The 20,866-nt window shown below is 39.0% G+C and overlaps 1 protein-coding gene across 10 annotated transcripts in view; it reads right to left on the bottom strand.

The window, feature by feature from the left end:
* WRN (WRN RecQ like helicase) overlaps positions 1-20,866 on the bottom strand; it is a 124,865-nt gene that overhangs the window by 44,248 nt on the left and 59,751 nt on the right. For all 10 annotated transcript variants that reach the window (XM_043454658.1, XM_043454654.1, XM_043454660.1 and 7 more), the window contains 3 exons: positions 18,532-18,719; positions 8,058-8,232; positions 3,528-3,709 (listed from right to left, as the gene is read on the bottom strand). In XM_043454658.1, the coding sequence (XP_043310593.1) occupies positions 3,528-3,709; positions 8,058-8,232; positions 18,532-18,719 (545 nt within the window). The remainder of the gene's footprint in view (positions 1-3,527; positions 3,710-8,057; positions 8,233-18,531; positions 18,720-20,866) is intronic.

Genomic DNA, 20,866 nt, shown 5'->3' with positions numbered 1-20,866 from the left:
GGTGACTGCAGCCATGAAACTAAAGACACTTGCTCCTTGGAAGAAAATCTATGACAAACCTAGATAGCATATTAAAAAGCAGAGACATTCATTACTTTGCCAACAAAGGTCCATCTAGTCAAAGCTATGGTTTTTCCAGTAGTCATGTATGGATATGGATATGGACTATAAAGAAAGCTGAGCGCCAAAGAATTGATGCTTCTGAATGGTGGTGTTGGAGAAGACTCTTGAGAGTCCCATGGACAGCAAGGAGATCCAACCAGTCAATCCAAAGGAAATCAGTCCTAAATACTCACTGGAAGGACTGACGCTGAAGCTGAAACTCCAATACTTTGGCCACCTGATGCAAAGAATTGACTCATTGGAAAAGACCCTGATGCTGGGAAAGATTGAAGATGGAAGGAGAAGGGGACGACAGAAAATGAGATGGTAGGATGGCATCACCGACTGGATAGACATGAGTTTGAGTAGGCTCTGGGAGGTGGTGATGGACAGGGAAGCCTGGCGTGCTACAGTCCATGGGGTTGCAAAGAGTTGGACAAGACTGAGCCACTGAACTGAACTGACTGACCAGACATCAGAAAATTATCAAAATTAAGTTCCTCCCTCAAACTTCTTTCCCCATAATGCTGAATTTATATAAACTTTTAAAATAACACAAAAGACTTTTTTTTAAGTATCACTCCTATACCTTATGCTGACTCTCTTAATTTTACTCTTCTGTGAAGAAATTCCATGACTATCACATATTAGATGATGAGAATCTCCCAAATAGACTTTGCATATCTTTCCAAGAATAAATATAAGTCTGAGTTGAATAGGTTACAAATATTTCAAAAGAAAACAACCCAACCTACAAGATCTACGTGATAATACTTCTCCTCATCAAAAGGGAACTGATTCACTCATATTTTGACTATACAACCTTCTGACTGATAAAAGTACTGATAGAAGTACAATTCTTAAGGATGATACCAAGAGGGAATCCAGTTAGAGGTCTGGAAAGTCTGAACACACAAATGACCTCTTATTCAAAAATTCTTATCCACTGACACCACCAACCACTGTACCCTTCCATGTAATTTCTCTAAAAAGTCTCTTCTAACGACTGACTCTAGTTCCTAGTTCAGCCATCCAATGTCATTCCTAGCTCATGGGCTAAAAATTTGGTCCCTATTTTGCAATGATTTGTTTGTTTGAGTCACCTCCTTTTCCTCAGAAAGAACAAAGGAAACAAATGCCCACACTCTGAGAACAAGATCCCTTATTTTTGGTTCCAATGACCAAGACTTAACACATCAGTTTTGCTAACAAATTGAAGGAAATAAAATAACAAGTTTCTAACAACAAATCAAATGAATATTTGTTCTTCTTCTGGGACTACCAAAATAGTTAATGTATAATATTCCACAGAGTAAAAAGAAGTTGAAAAAGAATAAATATTCTGAAAGCAATACCCTAACTAGAAATCAGTTGGAGCCAGTGGAAGACTTATTAAACTGAGATTAATTTGCAAATTATCCCCTTTAAACAAAGATTACAGTAACTATCTGGGGTTTGATTGTTTCAAATAATGACTAGCAACTGCAGACACTGAGACTTTGCCAACAGTATGGCTTCTATGATAAAAAAATTTTAGTTGCATATTTACACTGATGACCAGACAAGTTTCTTCTCTTAGTCACAGGATTCTAGCATAAGACAGGCTCTAAACATTTCATGAATTACAGTGATCTTTTCATCTGAAAATCAGCTATTCCATTTATTCTAAAACTCTCTCTTCTCTAATAGAAGAGGTTTGTCATAGGATAGCACAGATTGGGGCCTCGATCCTTGCTGAAATATTTTTTATGCTGATTTACCCTACAGTTTTATTTCCTGTAGTATGGATACAAAGAACAACCTGTCTGTATTAAAGATTCAAGTATGGGTTTTCTGGCAACACTATTTGATTACTGCTCACTGTTAACCTCCGTTATATCTTAATGAGATAACCATTTAAAATATCTTTGAGACTCAGATAAACAGAAATTGTATCCACTGATGAACCTGACAAGCCACAATACAAAACTTAAGTTGTTAAGTCTTCAGCGTCTTTAACACAATGCACAAATAAAATCAGAACTAGTAGGAATGAACTTATGTTTGATACAATCCCAAATGTTTTTAACAACCCCAAATTTAATAGTGGTATGCAAAGCTGTGTTCTATCCCAATTATTTTAAATTAGCTTATAAAAAGCTTTACAAAGACACTAGTGTCAAAGGCATAACAATAAGAAACAAAAGCTACTGACTATTCCTAAAAGGAGAAGCTTAAAATTTATAGCAAACATTCTTACCTAATTAATCTCTATTCTTCTCTCATACCTCAAGTTAACTCATTAGTTCCTCAAGGAAGACTTACCTGATCTTTATAAGTGGGTAAACACACACCTAATATTACACTGGCTATTCAAGGCAAATTTCCTTCATAGCACATAATAGCTATACCATTACACATATTTGCACGATCCTTTCCAAAAGAACTTTTGGTTATTGAAATTTTCAAACACAAAGAGAGCAGTAAAATGAACCCTATGTACCCACAGTTGTATGATTCTGTGATTAAGATCTGTCACTCCCATTGTATAGTAAACACTATAAAAACAGGTACTATTTATATCTATTTTTATTTACCATTGGACACTCAGCACAGAGCATAATGCTTGGGACATAGTGTTAAAAAAAATTGTTGAGTAATAAATAAAAATAAAAACTCTATTAGATAGGCACTCTCACTACTTTAATAAAATGGCCAATAAGTCCACCACATACATGTTTCTTATCTTGACTTTTTTTTCCTATGGGTGAAGGAATAAATTGGCAAATCCTGCCACTAAAATTCTGCAAGATGAAGTTTTCTTTTCAACATCAATCTCACAGAACATAAATGCCAACAAAATACCTGTTTAGTATTTAAGTAGTAAGGCTTTCCTGCCTCTAAATACTAAGCGCAGTATTTTTCCATGGCAGTCAGTCAGTACAGAGCAACATGATCACTCACATGGGCAAGGAGAGCAGACATGCTCTCACAGAACAAACAAAAGAAACAAAAATGGTAATTAGAGCCAAACTGGAATTGACAGAAATCATTTGGAATAAGCACCACGGCAGCATGAGAAGAAAAAAACAAAATAAATGGTATCTAAAGTAACTATGGCTGAAGACATATCAAAACTTGAGAGAACTGAAGAGAAAAACAAATCATCAACGAACAACATTTTGAAAGTGTTCCACAAGATCTACATTACATTCCCAGTATAGTGCTGGTTTAGTTAAATCTTCACACTAAAAGATGTATACATGAAATGAGTTCATCTCCTCTGGGTGGCAACTCACCACAAATCTTCTTAAACGTCTTGGGTTTTCTTTTGGTTTTAAATGCACTTACACATATTAGTTTAAATTTTGAATGTTGCCTCAAATACTTGAAGTTCATATGGAAAGAAGGAAATCTGCAAGGGTGAAAGCAATGAATGTTTTTACCGATTTAGGTTCATGTCTGCTGGAGCCCAGAGAACGTGACAAGAACTTTGAAGTCCATCTCGGCCAGCTCTACCAATCTCCTGGTAATAGGATTCCATTTCCTTAGGAGCACCGTAATGAATGACTTGGCGAATGTCAGCTTTATTAATGCCCATTCCAAAAGCTACGGTAGCGATGACACACTGCGGATAAATAACGACAGAGTTTGACAAACATTTAGCGGAACTAAAACCTTACATGTTTCCCTTTGGTAAGTACAATTAGTTCATCCATTACAGTCCCGGGCATGCAACTGAATTTAATATGAAAGTGAAAGTAAAGTCACTCAGTCGTGTCCGACTCTTTGCAACCCCACGGACTGTAGCCCGCCAGGCTCCTCCATCCATGGGATTTTCTAAGCAAGAATACTGGAGTGGGTTGCCATTTCCTTCTCCAGAGGGTCTTCCCGACCCAGGGATCAAACCTGGATCTCCTGCATTGCAGGCCGACTCTTTACCATCTGAGCCACCAGGGAATTTAATATAATTTTGACAAATCACTTACAGCTTAAAAAACTATCTGCCCAATTTACAGATTTAGGACTGGTGACCATCAAATAGGATGTGTTCCCTTTCTACAAAAAGCAGCGAATATCATGGTTCTTTTAAAAGCATATAAATACAGGACACAAAAGAGACTCTTAAAATATTTATTATAGTAAATGAGCCTTTGGGTTATTTTGAAGTTTCAAGACTGCATCTTAATTTTTCTAGCAGTAGTCTAAGGTAGAAAGACAGGTGTGGGGCATGCTCAGTTGTGTCTGACTCTTTGTGACCCCAGGACTGTAGTCCACCAGGCTTCTCTGTCCATAGGATTCTTCAGGCAAGAATCATGGAGTGGGTAACCATTCCCTCCTCCAGGGGAGCTTCCCAACCCAGGGGTCGAACCCCGGGTCTCCTACATCATAGGAGGATTCTTAACCATCTGAGCCACCAGGGAAGCTAAAGGCAGAAGGAAGCTGCTCATTAAAGATATAGAATGAAATATGAATTTCTCCCTGCAAATTTAAAAGGATAAAACTGGTATAACGGAACGAATATACAGAGGTGAGATTTACATGACTAGGGGAAATTCTAGGGGAAAATTAGTGATAATTGTCAAAAAAAACTAAACACATTTCTTGAAAGGTATTAATTAGAATACAAAAAATGTACAAGCAACTCTAAGTATACTACATGCCTTACATATAAAGAGCATTTATAAAGAATACAGAAACATAATATTTGAGTATACTGATCTAATCAAAATTATGATATTAATATATTGGGTAAAGAGGGGGCAGAAACTTCTGGATGCAATGAGAAGGGCAGGAAAGGATGTCAAAGAGCTACACTTTCACCTTTCATAGTGGGGAATTGAGAGATAATGCCTAAATCTAACAGGCAAATAATAAGTAAACTAGTAGCAGCACAAGCAAATTATTGCAAGATACAGTGGCAAACACCAAAGGGATACGCTAAAAAAGCTAAGAGTAGGAAAAAGAAGCAGGAAGGAATGATGGCTTATACTTTTCATTTTAAGCACCAGAGAACTATTTAGTTTGTTAAACTATGTGTGTGCATAAGTGGTAAATATTAAAGGGCCATTTGAAACAAAAACGTGTTAAGAGGTACCAAGAGTAGAAAAAAAAGAAAGGCAGGAAGGACAAATAAAGGGAAGTATGAGAAATATGAAAGAAAATAAACATAGGAATGGAAATAATATTAAGAAAAAGCTTTGTGTGAATACAACTAGTCAGTTTTACTATATTTGAGTAAAAAAGCAATCTAATAATAATCCCAATACTTATGTTTTAAATGTTATTTCTTATTCAATTTTTCCAACTTTATTGATATAACTGAATTATAACATTATGTAAGTTTACCATATATAACATGATTTGATATACATATATATTGTGACATGATTGATAACTTTAGTAAGGTTAACACCTCCATCACCTCACATGATTACTGTATGTATGTATATGTATGTGTGTCTATGTGTGTGTATGATGAAAATTTTTAAGATCTAATTTTTTTCATGACACTATCTTTAAAAGAGATCAATCTATTCTACAGATATGATTTTCAAAATATCATTAGAACTTCTCAGGTGTAAACAAAAATACTTTATCAAGTAATTTACTCATAACCTCATCCCAAAAAGGAAAGGAATTCAAGCCATCTTGAAAAGGCAAATAAAATACAAAGGACATAAAATTAAAAGCCAGGATTAAAAGACTGATCACAGACTTAAAACGCAAATCTACATCCAAATGTGGTTAGATTTCATTATGAAATATAGGAAAGAAAAAAAATCTCGTCTTCCTCATGTCTCTAGGAGATGTTTCTATCTAAATAAATAATTAGTAATACGCCAAGACAGAAGAAACCACTGGTCAATTATTGACGCAAAGATCAATTGTTAAGATTTAGTAAGCAGCAGCTAATGAACTTTATCTGATAATTTTCAAGCTTCAGAGATAACAGAATAAACATATAAGCATTTAAGGATTTGGAGAAAACCTCTATTCCAGGCAGCTGTGATAGCTGGTCTTGCTTTGGAAAGAAGAGGAAGAAAGAGAACAGATGCCTCCAGGCAGATACATACTGCAGCCTGAAAATGCACAATGAGCTGCATGTGCAAAGTTCTAGATACATAGGAAGTGGATGATCTATTGGACAGAAAATCCAAAACGGAAGCTAAGTTCCTCTCAATTTGAGATGAGGACTATTCCAGGCGTATATTGACAGGGGGTGGATATGTTAATAGTGTTGATTTAAACCTACTCCCATGTTTCAATTGAAATCCTCCAAAATAATCCTCGTGACACCCACTGAACCAGGATTCTAACCATAAGAATCTCAGCCGCAGCACCTCCTGTGAACTTCACCCATACCTTTCTTCTCTCCTTCAGATCAATACTACTTAGTGCTCCCGGTCCAATGTTTCTGTAATACTACTATCTTGCTCAAAAACAGAGCAGTCTGTCGCAGTGGTTTTCAAGTTCTGTTTTGCAGAATTCTGAAGATTTTAAGACAACCCCCAAGACACTGACATGGTGTCAGGGACGTTCCTGGACTTGGTTCTCCATCACATCAACTTCAACAAGGCCATTTCTACTTTAATCTGTCCTACCTGTTAGATGGAATTTCATTTAAATAAAAAAATCCTACAGCGTGTCTGGAAAAAATAAGGGAACTTCACACCAACTCCAGCTTGCCTCTCTGCAAAGTTTTAAGATCCTCTATAACCTGGGCAAACAACCAATCCAACTCTCTCCCTAAGTCTCCACCTGTTCCTGCCATTTTACCCATACTTGTGTCCCTCCTACTCCAGACTTCATCTCCAACCACTGCAAACTACTCACAATTCCTTGAACCCAGTATGCTCTCTTATATCAAAGTGCCTTGCACACATCAGTCCTTCTTCCAGGAATTCTATAATCAATTCCTTATCCTTCATCAACCCCAGCCACGCATACCTGATGAACTTCTGTTCACTTGTTCAGATTCTACTCAAACTGCTTATTCCTGGGTGTACAACTTCATTTGACAATCTACCTTAACAGCTTGTGTCCCCTCCTCTGTGAACCTAAACACCATTCTATGTATAGGCTGCCATTGATACCAGCCTGCAACAGTTTTCTTACCTATCTTCCATGTTTTACACTGATTCTATCACAGTGACAGCTTTATGCGCATCAAAACGGTACTCAAATGTATATGCACGAATGAATCACCTGGATGCACACCTGAAATTTTTTAATATACATTGCTGTTTTCCCATTTTCGGGCTCGTGCTCAGTCATGTCGAACTGGACCCCATGAACTGTAGCCCACCAGGCTCCTCTGTCCATGGAACTTTCCAGGCAACTAATACTGGAATGGGTTGCCATTTCCTACTCCAGGGGATCTTCCCAACCCAGGGACCGAACCCACAACTCTTATGTCTCCTGCATTGGCAGGGGGATTCTTTACCACTGCAATTTTAAACAAATAATATTTCATGATTAAATTATGAAGTTCAATTCCAACTTTAAAGAAACTTTTAATTTTTAACAGCGTATAGTTGACTTACAATGTTGTTTTACAATGTGTTAGTTTCTGCCGTACAGTAAAGTGAATCGGGTATACATATACCCCCTCTTTTTTAGAGTCCATTCCCATACAGGTCATTACAGAGTTCTGAACAGTTACCTGTGCTGTATCATAGGTCCCTATTAGTTCCTATTAGTTAGTCCTATTATTTTATATATAGTATGTATATGTGATATTAACAAAACATTGTAAATCAACTATACTCTAATATAAGATATACTTTAAAAATTTTTTAAAAATTAATTAAAAACCAAAAAACATTATCCCTCCATGGGGGTGGGGGGGCAAGGGTGGGCGAGGAAGTTGGGGAACACAAAGAAAATGTTCAATAAAGATTCATAAATAACTATTATAGAAATATCTATTTCCAGTATGGGGAAAAGACAGTAATGATGATCCATCTTCACACCTGAATTTCATCTCTCAAGAACCTATGATGAACTTGTTTCCTTAAGTTAACACTCAGTCCTGCATGGTATGCTCCACAGGCTAACTTCAGTTTTTTAAGTTCAGCTGTAACTTGTTCTGTCATTTTTCTGGAAGGACAATAGATGATAGTTGGACCTTCAAATTCCCAAGCAGAACTGAAGAAAAAGAAGAGCAAAAGGACAAATATATATATATATATATGTTTGAGTTTTACGTGATTTAATTTTCCCTTCTTTTAAAATTTTTAATTTAATTTCATGTTTAAATTTTAATTTACATTTTCCTTTCAGTAAAAAACTGAAAGGAGAATGCATATAAAAAACAATGATATATTTTAAAAAAAAAACTGATATATTTAAGAAAAATCTAAAACATTTTGGACACTCAGATGTGGAAATAAATTATGTTAAACAAAAACACCACTGACTTCAGTTTTTTATTCAAATTAAAACCAGAGACAAGTTTATTTATTGAAGCAGAAGCCTTGCTAAAAACCAACAAACTAATGGAAATACAATTACCATCCTTTTGGAAATGCAGAACACTAGTTTAACAATTACTCTTATACAAGAAATGTAATATTTACAAAGAATAAATTTTTACATTATTCTTATCTCTCTTATGATTGTAAAATTGAATTTCTATATGTTTACCAAAAAAAACAAGAACTTTCATGTAATAATAAAAGATCATTTACATAGTTCAAAGAAGCATTTACTGGTAATCTTAAGGCTATGTTATAGAAAATAACACGTTAGAAAGTCTGTTTTAGAAACCTGCACTTATTAAAAGTTTAAATGATGATTTCATAGAATATTTAATTCCTCAATATATTCATTTACATAAATACATTCATTTATGCTGACCCAACAAATATAAAAAAGAACATACCACTTAGATTTGATCATACACATTCATGCTATGAAAGTGAATCAAATATTTAAAAGTAAATGTATAAAAACCTTTAAGAAGGACTATGGTAAAAATAATTGAAAACTTAGAAAAATAATGAACTAATTTTACTCTAAGAGTCTTACTAAATAATCTACTCAAAGTAATTTTTGAGAGTAACCAAATGGGCTTCCATATCAAAATGTCATAGTAGATAACTCCGTGGAGTGAAAAAAAATGCAAATTATCTTTTTAATGGACAAGAATCTCATTTAAAAAAATATTTTTCAAAGAAGGAAAAACTGGGCACCAAAACATGAATACTATAACATCTTAAAACATTAAGGCCTAATTTAAGAAAACACAATATACAGAAAGATAACAGAGATACAAAAAGGAGGAAAATTGCAGACAAAATGGACATACTACAAAACCATTTCTGTGGCAAGCCAACAAGAACAGCTGAGAGCACATATTTACATAGTCTAAAACAAAGAACAGAAGCCTATAAAGCTAAATACAAAAATACCAACAGTGAAAACTGAGGAATGGTATCAGAAAAATCTAAGTACTCTTCAGTTTACATGCATCCGTACTGTTCAAAATGATACTAACAATATGGATCACTTTTTACATTAAAAAAAAAAGTAGAAAATATAAAAATTTGAATGTATAGAGCAGAAAAAATCAAAGCAGTGAACATTCCTATTGACTACCACAGAAATGACTAGAACATTGATGACAAACATTTGTCTTTGTCTTCTTTGCCAAAAGAATTCATAAGAGACCAGCAGACAGAGCATTTATTGGAGGCAAAGCATGTGTGGAAGAAAATAAAGGCAAACTCGTAGAGTGAGCTGCACCCAGTAGGGGTTGCTTAGATTGCTTATATGAGGGCACTCTTCTGGGTTATGTCTGGCCAGTCATCTTGCTTGTTCTCATATGTGGCCTGTCTCAGGGTTCTTCCTTGGTCGGCTCAAAGGTTTCTGGGAGGTTAGCAGGACATATTATGGGCTGGCATCTCTTCCTTTCTTCTCCCCTCCCCTAGAGTTGCATTATCCAGAATTCCTTAGAGGACAACTGAGGACATTCTCTGCACACGTCAGGATGAGAAAACCCCTTGACCACAAGAGGAAATTGTGGTCTCAGGGCCCAATGCTCCTGATGGCATCTTCTCTCAAAGTATCAACAGGAGACTGTTTGCAGCAGCTCAGCCTGGGGCCCGTCTATTGCCTAGCTCACATCCCCTCTCAGATTCCTGGACCCCAGGGAATTTTTAAGGTCCACCTTCTGCAGCTTCTTCAGGCTGGCATTGGGCTTGTGGACCCTACCTAACTGGGGCCACAGAACCCTCATCCTGCCTGGCTGTGGAGCCCCAGGGAGACCGCTGTTGGTCCAGAAAAATCTGGCTTAGGGAGTGGCTAGAATCCCTGCATCACCATCATCTTGACATGGAACTGCTGCCACCTCGAAGAAATAAACTTAACATACCAGATGCACGGCTTTTGTCAACTGGGAGGCCTCAGAGCAGGAGCTGTGATGGATCTTCCCGGCCCAGGGGTCGAGCCTGCATCTCTTACGTCTCCTACATTGGCAGGTGGGTTCTTTAATACTAGCACCACCTAGGAAGCCCAAGGTGTAGAGATGTCTTTTTGTCTTTGGAGTATCTAGGCCTAATACAGCTTATTTTCTATCTGGAGATAGCTGTCTACTTCCAGGATTTATAATGTATCCCATATATTTAACTTGTTGCTTTGAGATCTGCACCTTTTTCTGGGAGACCCTATAACCTCGAGTCCCAAGGAAATTAAGAATTTCAATGGTGTTCTGATCTGAGGCCTCCATAGAGGAGCTATATATTAATATATCTACATACTGTAGAATAGGTCCTTCTTTTAGGCATATTTCCCTTAGTTCCTTTCCTAGGGCCTGAGCGAGCAAGTGTGGGCTATCTCAAAACCCCTAAGGCAAGACTGTCCGGGTATATTGTTGCATCTGACCCAAGTGGGAGTTGGTCCACTCAAAGGCAAACAGATACTGTGATGAGAGATGAACTGGGATGCAAAAGAAGGCATCCTTGAGGTTGAGCATGGTAAACCGTTTAGCATCCTGAGGGAACTGGACTAAGATGTTGTAAGGATTAATCATAAGGGGATATATAGGAACCACTGTATCATTTACCGCTCGGAGGCCATCCACCATCCTATATTCCTCATTTGGCCTAACAACCAGCAGATCAGGGGTAAGAGACTGACAGGGCACCAAGAGGTCTTAAGAATTTATCTAAGAGGGGTTGTATAACTCTTTTTTTGCTTAAAAACTCATGGGGTATTGTCTCTTGTTAGAGTAGGCAGCTTCTGGATTAAAGCTAATTTTTACAGGTTGGGCATTCATGGCCCTCTCAGGGACTCCTCTGTCCCAAACTGCAGGGTTTACTGCTTATAGGCAAGAGTCATGGCTTAACAAAAAAAAAAAAAAAAAAAAGGGCAGGGGGCGCTGCTCAGGACCTTCTAACCATAATATGGTTAGGGAACTCAGAAAAGAACTCAGAAGGTCTCTCCCCATTAGTGGGGTAGGACAGTCAGTGACAACCAAAAGTGGGCATGTCAGTCCACTTCAGTTCAGTTCAGTTGCTCAGGCATGTCCAACTCTTTGCAACCTCATGACTGCAACATGCCAGGCTTTGCTGTCCATCACCAACTCCTGGAGCTTACTCAAACTCATGTCCATCAAATCGGTGATGCCATCTCATCCTCTGTTGTCCTCTTCTTCTCCTGCCTTCAATCTTTCGCAGCATCAGGGTCTTTTCTAATGAATTAGCTCTTCACATCAGGTAGCCAAAGTATTGGAGCTTCAGCTTAAGCATCAGTCCTTCCGATGAATATTCAGGACTGATTTCCTTTAGGATGGACTGATTGAATCTCCTTGATCAATCCAAGGGACTCTCAAGAGTCTTCTCCAACACCACAGTTCAAAAGCATCAATTCTTTGATGCTCAGCCTTCTTTATGGTCCAGCTCTCATATCCATACATGACTACTGGAAAAGCCATAGCTTTGACTATACAGACCTTTGATGGCAAAGTTATGTCTCTGCTTTTTAATATGCTGTCTAGGTTAGTCATAGCTTTTCCTCCAAAGAGCAAGTGACTTTTGATTTCATGACTGCAGTCACCATCTGCAGTGATTTTTGGAGCCCAAGAAAATAAAATCTCTCACTGTTTCCATTGTTTCTCCATTTATTTACCATGAAGTGATGGGACCAGATGCCATGATCTTCATTTTTTGAATGCTGAGTTTTAAGCCACCTTTTTCACTCTCCTCTTTCACTTTCATCAAGAGGCTCTTTAGTTCCTCTTCACTTTCTGCCATAAGGGTTGTGTCATCTGTGTATCTGAGGTTATAGATATTTCTCCCAGAAATCTTGATTCCAATTTGTGCTTCATCCAGTCTGGCATTTCACATGATCTACTCTGCATATAAGTTAAATAAGCAGAGTGACAATATATAGCTTTGACATACACCTTTTCCTATTTGGAACCAGTCCATTGTTTCATGTCCAGTTCTAACTGTTGCTTCTTGACCTGCATAGAGATTTCTCAGGAGGCAGGTCAGGTGGTCTGGTATTCCCATCTCTTGAAGAATTTTCCAGTTTGTTGTGATCCACACAGTCAAAGGCTTTGGCATAGTCTTTAAAGCAGAAGTACATGTTTTTCTGGAACTCTCCTGCTTTTTCTATGATCCAACAGATGTTGGCAATTTGATCTCTGGTTTCTCTGCCTTTTCTAAATCCAGTTTGAACATCTAGAAGTTCTCTGTTCACATTTAGTTGAAGCCTCGCTTGGAAAATTTTGAGCATTACTTTGCTACCATGTGAGATGATGAGACCAAACACTGTTCAAACTGGCAAGTGTGATTCCAGTGAAGTAACAGGTGTGAGCCTTTTCACTGACATCTGTCACTGTGCAGCTTTTAGAGGAAAAAGGTGCAGAGGAAGAAGTCAGGCCAGAGTCAGTGGCTTCTGTATCAAGTAAAAAATCAATCTTCTTTCTGCCACATCAGAGATGACCCGGGGCTCCTTGATGGAGATAGACATCTCAGGGCAGGCGTGGGGGAAGCTGCTGGCACACCTCAGGAGCCCACCATGGTCATCTCAGAAGCAGGAGTGCCTCTTCCTTTTCAGGACAAAGAATAGTCCCATCTCCAATGATTAGTCTGTCTGCAGACCGGGCATGGCCTGGGAGGCTCCTTCCGGCATTCACGGGCCCAATGGTCAGTTGACTTGCCTTTGAAGCATTCCCCCTTGCTGGTCTTACCTCTGGACTGATGGTTGACACCTGCTGTCCCCTCTCGGTTGCCCTGAAGTTGCAAAGCGTGTCCGACAGCAACCGTTATCAGCTGAGCTTTGGCTCTGGCCTGCCTCAATTCACGCGGAGTTCTGGCCTTCTCCTCAGCTTGATTTTTTACCCCAAAAGCCACCTCTAGAAGGTGGGGCATCAGGGTTTGTGGCCCTGATTGTAACATTTGAAGTTTTCGCCTAATGTCATAGGGGTGAACTGAATGATAAAAGGTAATCCCAATAGGGACTGACCCTCAGGAGTAGAGGTGTCTATGTTAGTAAATGTTCTAAATGCCTCCACAAGTTGCCCCTAAGAGAGGGCTGGATTTTCTTCTTTCTCTTGGGTCACTTCCTTGACCCTTTCATAGCTGACTGGTTTTCTAATGCACTCCTCATTCCTTCTAATAGGCACTGAAGCATGTGGTTCCTGGCCCTCACTCCCACCAGGAAGTTCTCATCCGCAGTGGGATTCTGCATCCCACCCGCATCACAGACGCTGGGCTGGGCCCCGGCAAGCTGCTTAGTGTGCTCCGAGGCTGCGGGCCAAACCCTCTGCTTCTCCTCACAGGTACAGCAGGTAGTGGGTATTAGTTGGACATCCTTCCAGGCTAAATCAAATGCCAGGGTTAGGGCCTGAAATCCTTCAGTAAATCTACTAGGGTCTTCAGAAAACTGACCGAGTCTTTGTTTGCACCCCGCTGAATCAGCTAAAGAGAAGGGCGTGTGCACTCTGACTGTGCTTTCGCCATTTGCCACTTCCCTGGGAGGACACTTTCTCCCTGATCCTGGGTGACTGGAAGTCCCACCTATGAGATACCTCAGTGGTGAGATTAGCTTTTTCATCCAGGGGTCACTTCAGTTCAGTTCAGTTGCTCAGTCATGTCTGACTCTTTGTGACCCCACGGACGGAAGCATGCCAGGCCTCCCTGTCCATCACCAAATCCTGGAGTTTACCCAAACTCATGTCCATTGAGTCGGTGATGCCATCCAACCATCTCATCCTCTGTTGTCCCCTTTTCCTCCTGCCTTCAATCCTTCCCAGGATCAGGGTCTTTCCCAATGAGTCAGTTCTTCGCATCAGATGGCCAAAGTATTGGAGTTTCAGCTTCAACATCATTCCTTCTGATGAACACTGAGGATTGATCTCCTTTAAGATGGACTGGTTGCATCTCTTTTCAGTCCAAGGGATTCTCAAGAGTCTTCTCCAATACCACAGTTCAAAAGCATCAATTCTTCAGCACTCAGCTTTCTTTATAGTCCAACTCTCACATCCATACCTGACTACTGGAAAAACCACAGCCATGACTAGACGGACCTTTGTTGGCAAAGTGTGGTACCAGTGTGTTTAGAGGTGAACAGGGCAGCAAGGTTTGGGATTTGCCAGGGGGATCTGGAGAATTAGGGGTACTTGTAGGAATAGGAGAGGCTCGGTTTCCCCACTGAGAGTTGGGGGGAGTTAAACTCGGACTGTCTAGAATGCTGGGAGAATTCTCTGGTTCCCCAGGCCTCTGAGCTGCACAGGGCAGGACTCCGGTAAAGGGACACAGGGAACCTCAGTCCACTGCTCCAACCTGCGGCAAGAACGATCCAACTGCAAGATGGGATGATTACCAGACCCATTTTGGCGCCATCTTTCTCCATCACCCAAATTATATAAAAGCCAGGAAGTATTACAAAAAAACTTAAGTTTTTCTTTTCTTAGCCCATCTAATTTAAACAGCTTCCAGTTCTTAAGGACACAGTACAGAGGTATTCCCTCTGACTCAGGAGGAGGTCCCCTCATGTTGAACAAGCTGCAACCAAGAACAAAGAGGCTAACCTAGAAATGTAATCCGGCATCCCAGAAACATTTACCAGAAGGCTTTAATCTAGATGGGTTTCCCTGGTGGCTCAGATGGCAAAGTGTCTGCCTGCAATGTGGGAGACCTGGGTTCAACCCTTGGGTCAGGAAGAATCCCTGGAGAAGGAAATGGCAACCCACTCCAGTACTCTTGCCTGGAAAATTTCATGGACTGAGGAGCCTGGTAGGCTACAGCCCTTGGGTCACAAAGAGTTGGACATGATTGAACAACTTCACTTTCTTTCTTTTAATCTAGAAGGGGTCCACGGCGTCCCCAAGATCCCCAGCAACCCTGAATCAGATGTCTTTAGCTGAACTTAGTTCCCTGAATAGAGAAAAATGTTGCAGTCGCCAGGGGTTCCCTGGGGAGCTTATTTTGATTGTACAGCCCTATGATTATTTTTCCAATACTGGGATGTATCCTCCAGGACCAGGTATCTCAAAGATTCAGGTGTGGCACATGGAATCAACCAGCCCCTAAAGGCTGTTATTATTAACAGAAGCAAAGCTTGTGTGGAAGAGCATATGGGTGAACTTGCAGAGTTAGTTGCACCCAATAGGGGTGGCATGATCACTTACATGGGGGCAGTCTTCCGGGTTGTCTCTGGCCAATCATCTTGCTTGTGCCCATAACTGGCCTGACTCAGGGTCCTTCCTGGTGGGTGTGCACGATTCTCAGCCAAGATGGATTCCAGTGCAAAGGTTTCAGGGAGGTTGGCAGGACACATTACGGGCTGTCACCTCCTCCATCCTTCGACCCCTCCCCTAGAGTTGTGTCATATGGAATTCCTGAGGGGACAACTGAGGACTTTCTCTGCACATTGTGTCAGGCTGAGAAATCCCCTTAACCATAAGAATGAGGAAACTGTGGTCACTGTCTCAGGGCCCAGTGCTCCTTCTGCCATCTTATCTCAAAGTGTCAGTGGGAGACTGGCTGCAGCTGCTCAGCCTGGGGCCTCTCTGTCTCCTACCTCACTATTACAAGAGGATTCGTTATTTTGCTAAGAGGTTTACCAAAGACTGTTATTTCCTCATAACAAGTTTCTGAGAGGGAAAAAAAAATCTATCCTCATTTAATCAAGTTAGATAGGTGAGACAGGCTTATTTAAATTAAACGCATCATGCATACAGAAATGGAGAAGGCAATGGCACCCTACTCCAGTACTCTTGCCTGGAAAATCCCATGGATGGAGGAGCCTGGTAGGCTGCAGTCCGTGGGGTCTCGAAGAGTCGGACACGACTGAGCAACTTCACTTTCACTTTTCACTTTCATGCACAGGAGAAGAAAATGGCAACCCACTCCAGTGTTCTTGCCTGGGGAACCCCAGGGATGGGGGAGCCTGGTGGGCTGCCATCTATGTGGTCACACAGAGTCGGCTTGGACACAACTGAAGCAACTTAGCAGCAGCAGCATATAGAAAGCAAATAAGGTAAGACTTTAAGAAACATGATGGCTCAATGAAGAGAAAAAATGTGAATACAGTTAAATAGAATTAAATGAAAGGAAGAAAATGAAGATAACAGGTAATATTTTGAAGTCTTAACTTACCCTCCATCATGGTGCTCATTAAGAGACAATTTTTTCTTTTTTTCTTTGTTTCTGGCCAAGTCACATGGCATGTGGGGCCTTAGTTACCCGACCAGAAATCAAACTCATGCTGCCTGCAGCGGAAGCATAGAGCCCTAACCACTGGACTGCCAGGGAATTTCCAAGAGGTAAACTTCTATTTGCCCAAGTTCTACAGAGAACATTCTGACTCTTCTTACAGGATGCAAAACAGGTGCAAAATCATTTCGGATTTGCTTTTAGAAAAACCACTGTCACAGTCAGTATCAAAATCTTTGGATGGTCTTAGGAAAGAGGGAGCCACAAGAAAAGGAACACCAAGACTCAGGGGATATGCTCTCAGGTGATAAACCTGAAAACTGTATACAGATGCACCAGGGAGTCCTGAGGAGCAAGGAGATCTGCTAGGAGAGACTATAATAGTCTGAGCTAAAAAGTAATACAAACCACTGTTAGTAGAATTAATATGAACAACAGTGAGGAGAAATCATTTATGTAAGATATGATAAAAGGACAATATAATCGCAATGTCACAGAGTCGGGGGGGGAAAAACGGCAAGCACAGTTTCAAAAAGGATAGAGTTATTAGGGAGAAATACCATAGAGCTTGAGAATGCTATGGACTGAAAAGGATCAAATGTTAGGAATGTAAATAAGGATCTGATTGTGGAGACTCTAACGTAAAATAAATAGCCTTCTCCAAGAGAACATTTTACCTTTAGGACAGAAAGGAAGTGTAGTACAATGTACAGTCACTTCGGAGAGATCCCCTAGAGCAGCCGAGCGACACTAGAACACTCAGATACATTCCTTACATGTGCGCTCTAACCTGGACACAGCAGTCAAGCCAACAGTGAATTCCACATTTAAATTCACCCCAAGAGACCCTAAGAGTTACTTTAGGGTTTCCTAACCTAGGATCGATCTTCTTTTTATTACTTTCTGAGAAGGAAAATACTAACAGTGTTCTTTAAATTCTATTTTCCTAGATTTGCTTTGCGTTTGTATGGACAGGACAAACAAGTGTTTTCATTTACTCTAACTTCACATTTCATAATGCAAAAATTTTAAGTTTTTCACTGAGAAGATAGATCAGAGAAGCTTAGTATACATAAAGTGGCTCCAAACAAAATAAATAGGAAGAAGTGCTAGTGACAGTTTCTACATCAGTAAAATGAAAATAATATGTAGCTTACAGAACAGTTATAAAAATCAAACTAGATCATTTACATGAAGCACCTAGGATATTACTTGATACATGATATGGGCTCAAAAAGTATTTAAATTCCTTAAAACTCAAGTTAGTCATATAACTAGTGAACTAGACAGAATTCAGATAAAAGACTCATTTGCTTTTTTTGTATATTTGTCAGTTATTAAGAGTGTAGTGAAAGTCACTCAGTTGTGTCCAACTCTTTGCAACTCCGTGGACTATAAAGTCCATGGAATTCTCCAGGCCAGAATACTGGAGTGGGTAGCCTTTCCCTTCTCCAGGGGATCTTCCCAACCCAGGGATCAAACCCAGGTCTCCAACCCAGGTCTCCCCCATTGCAAGCGGATTCTATACCAGCTGAGCCATCAGGAAAGCCCATTAAGAGTGTATGTCCTCTTCAAATACAGTATGGAGTATGAAAACATAAGAAAAATTAGTTTCTCCCTTCCTCAGTCACTGATTATATAACATCACACTTGAACCTAAGCTAAGCAGAATTTCAAATATGTTAAATATACATTCCAAAGAGATAAGTTTTAAAAATAAAATACATTTTTTATAAAGAACAAACTAGTTTCCAAAATTGATCAACCACGAAATTCTCACCTTGACTTACAGACGAGAAACTGCTTCAGATCTTGCAGGATGCTTCCTGTTTTTCGTCCAACTTCTAAATACAAGTTTGGTCGATCAAAACCAGTACAGGTTATCTGAGGATCCTTCAGTTTTAAGCAACGTACAATGTCTTCTCGGATTGAAGAACCTGCCGTAGCAGTCAGTGCAACAATTGGAACCTGAAATAAGTAAAAGTGATTTTTCAACAAAGGAGAGAGGTCGTTAATTCCCAACATTTCTTAGATAGACATTTCTTAGATAGACACTGGAAGACAATTATAGGAAGAACAGAGAACAGTGATAAAAATGAAACTTTAAAATTATTTTTTCAAAGAAGAAGAAAAACACTTTCTTCTTACTTCTCAGCCTTCTAAGAAATCATTCAAACACTAAACTCGTAAGATTTCTAAATGCAATTTCTATCTTATGTTAAATCCACTTATTAGCTATCTACCTCTCCATTTATTATTTATACATTTACCACAGTGCTGGGACAAATGAGGGGTAAGTTATGTCTTATCTTTGATAATCTATAATTCACAAATTATAAACCCTGCACTCACTGAAAATTTAGCCATGCAAAGCCCAACCAAGGCTTTTTTTTTATTCCTATGTTAAATACATTGGTATATGGCTTTTCAGATCTAAAATAACAGCTCTCAATGACCTGGATGACCTCTCAACAGTTTTAAAGGGCTAATTGTGGCATACAATATATAAGGAAAATGCAGAAAATAAGACATCTATTATTAACTGATTCCTTGAGCAACCAAGTCATGTTTTATTTTCAGTACAGTAGACTTCTAGATTTAATTTTTCATCACTATTATCATTGGGAGTATTAATCAACTATGCAATCATTTCATAATCAGAAAAATTGTTCCTATATAATTAGCTGCTTGATATCCAAGATTACAACTTTCTGAATACTTTTTGGCTTATTATAAAATATGGTAAATAATATGCTCATAACACAGCTCTTCAGATGCAATACATCTACCCTGCAAATCAGTTGAAGCAATTACTGTACATAAGTGAAAATTTAAGTGCAATTTGTAAAAAAGCAATTACAGAATTTGAAAAAAAATACAATTTATTAAAAACTGTAAACTACTTTTATAATCAATATAGCTTTACTGAATTGAAAACTATCTCAAAGTTCATGCAAAGAAAAATCAATTAAGTCTGGGAGCAGGTTTTAAATGGAAAAAAATGATACCAAAATCAATGTGACCAGTTAACTGACATTTTGATATTCTCTATCCTTCAATTCTGTGAAATTATTAAAAAACATCCCAAATCAACTTAATTGATTTTTGGCTTACAATCAGACTCTTCTCTGAATTTAGAGAGCATCTGCCTAATAACATATAGAAACAGGCCAATTTATAAAGAAACTGGTTTCTCTAATCAAGGCTTAATATATATGTATTTACCTGCTATATATCTTTATAGCAAATAAAAATATTTGTATCAAAAATATGGCTGAGAATAAGGGAAGTTTAAACACGGAATTTCCCAGGATATGAACTTTCTCACCTTACCACAATGAAGCATTTCCATCAATTTAACTGTTATTCAAACAATTTATAAATGGACTAAAAAATGTTTGATATTTAACTGCATATACAGATAAAGAGACATTTTCAGGATAAAGACTATAAGAAAAGGGGGTCTGGTTTGTTTCTATGCAGTATCATCTAAGAGGAGACAAGCAACACTTTTGTGAAAAAAAGGAAATAAGCATGAATCCTGACACATTTTGAAGAAGTTAGTAGAAAAATCAGGCAAAATAGCAGCACAGTAGTATAAAAATCTGGCTCAGAAACAGTTGCCTGAGTTCAAAGCCAGCTTTCGCCACTAATGAGATGTGAGATTTTGAGCTGCTTATTTTAGATACATTGGCTGCACTATACAACTTGCAGAATCTTAGCTCCCCAACCAAGGATTGAACCCATGCCCTCTGAAGTGGAAGTGCGGAGTCTTAACCATTGAATCGCCAGGGAATTCCCAGGAGCTATTTACTTCATATTCTGAACTTTGGTTTCCTCATCTATAAGATGGCTACAATAACAGCAACAACCTCAGAAAGTCACTGTGAAGAGCAAATGGGATAAAAGGTCTAATATGCCAAACATAACAGCACAGCATACAGAAAGCAGACAAGAAGTGTCAGCTATTACTTATGTTTTCATAGCAACATCTGAAAAGACTTCTACACAAGAACTCCAGAGACACGGCCACTACTCCCAGATTTGCCACTCACTTGGGCAAGGGCTAACTTCTCTTGGCCTCGGCTTTTTCATCAAAATATGAGATGGACAGG

This window comes from Cervus canadensis, chromosome 31, assembly GCF_019320065.1.
Source record: "Cervus canadensis isolate Bull #8, Minnesota chromosome 31, ASM1932006v1, whole genome shotgun sequence".
Lineage (NCBI taxonomy): Eukaryota > Metazoa > Chordata > Mammalia > Artiodactyla > Cervidae > Cervus > Cervus canadensis.
This window is presented reverse-complemented; position numbering and strand designations above follow the sequence as displayed.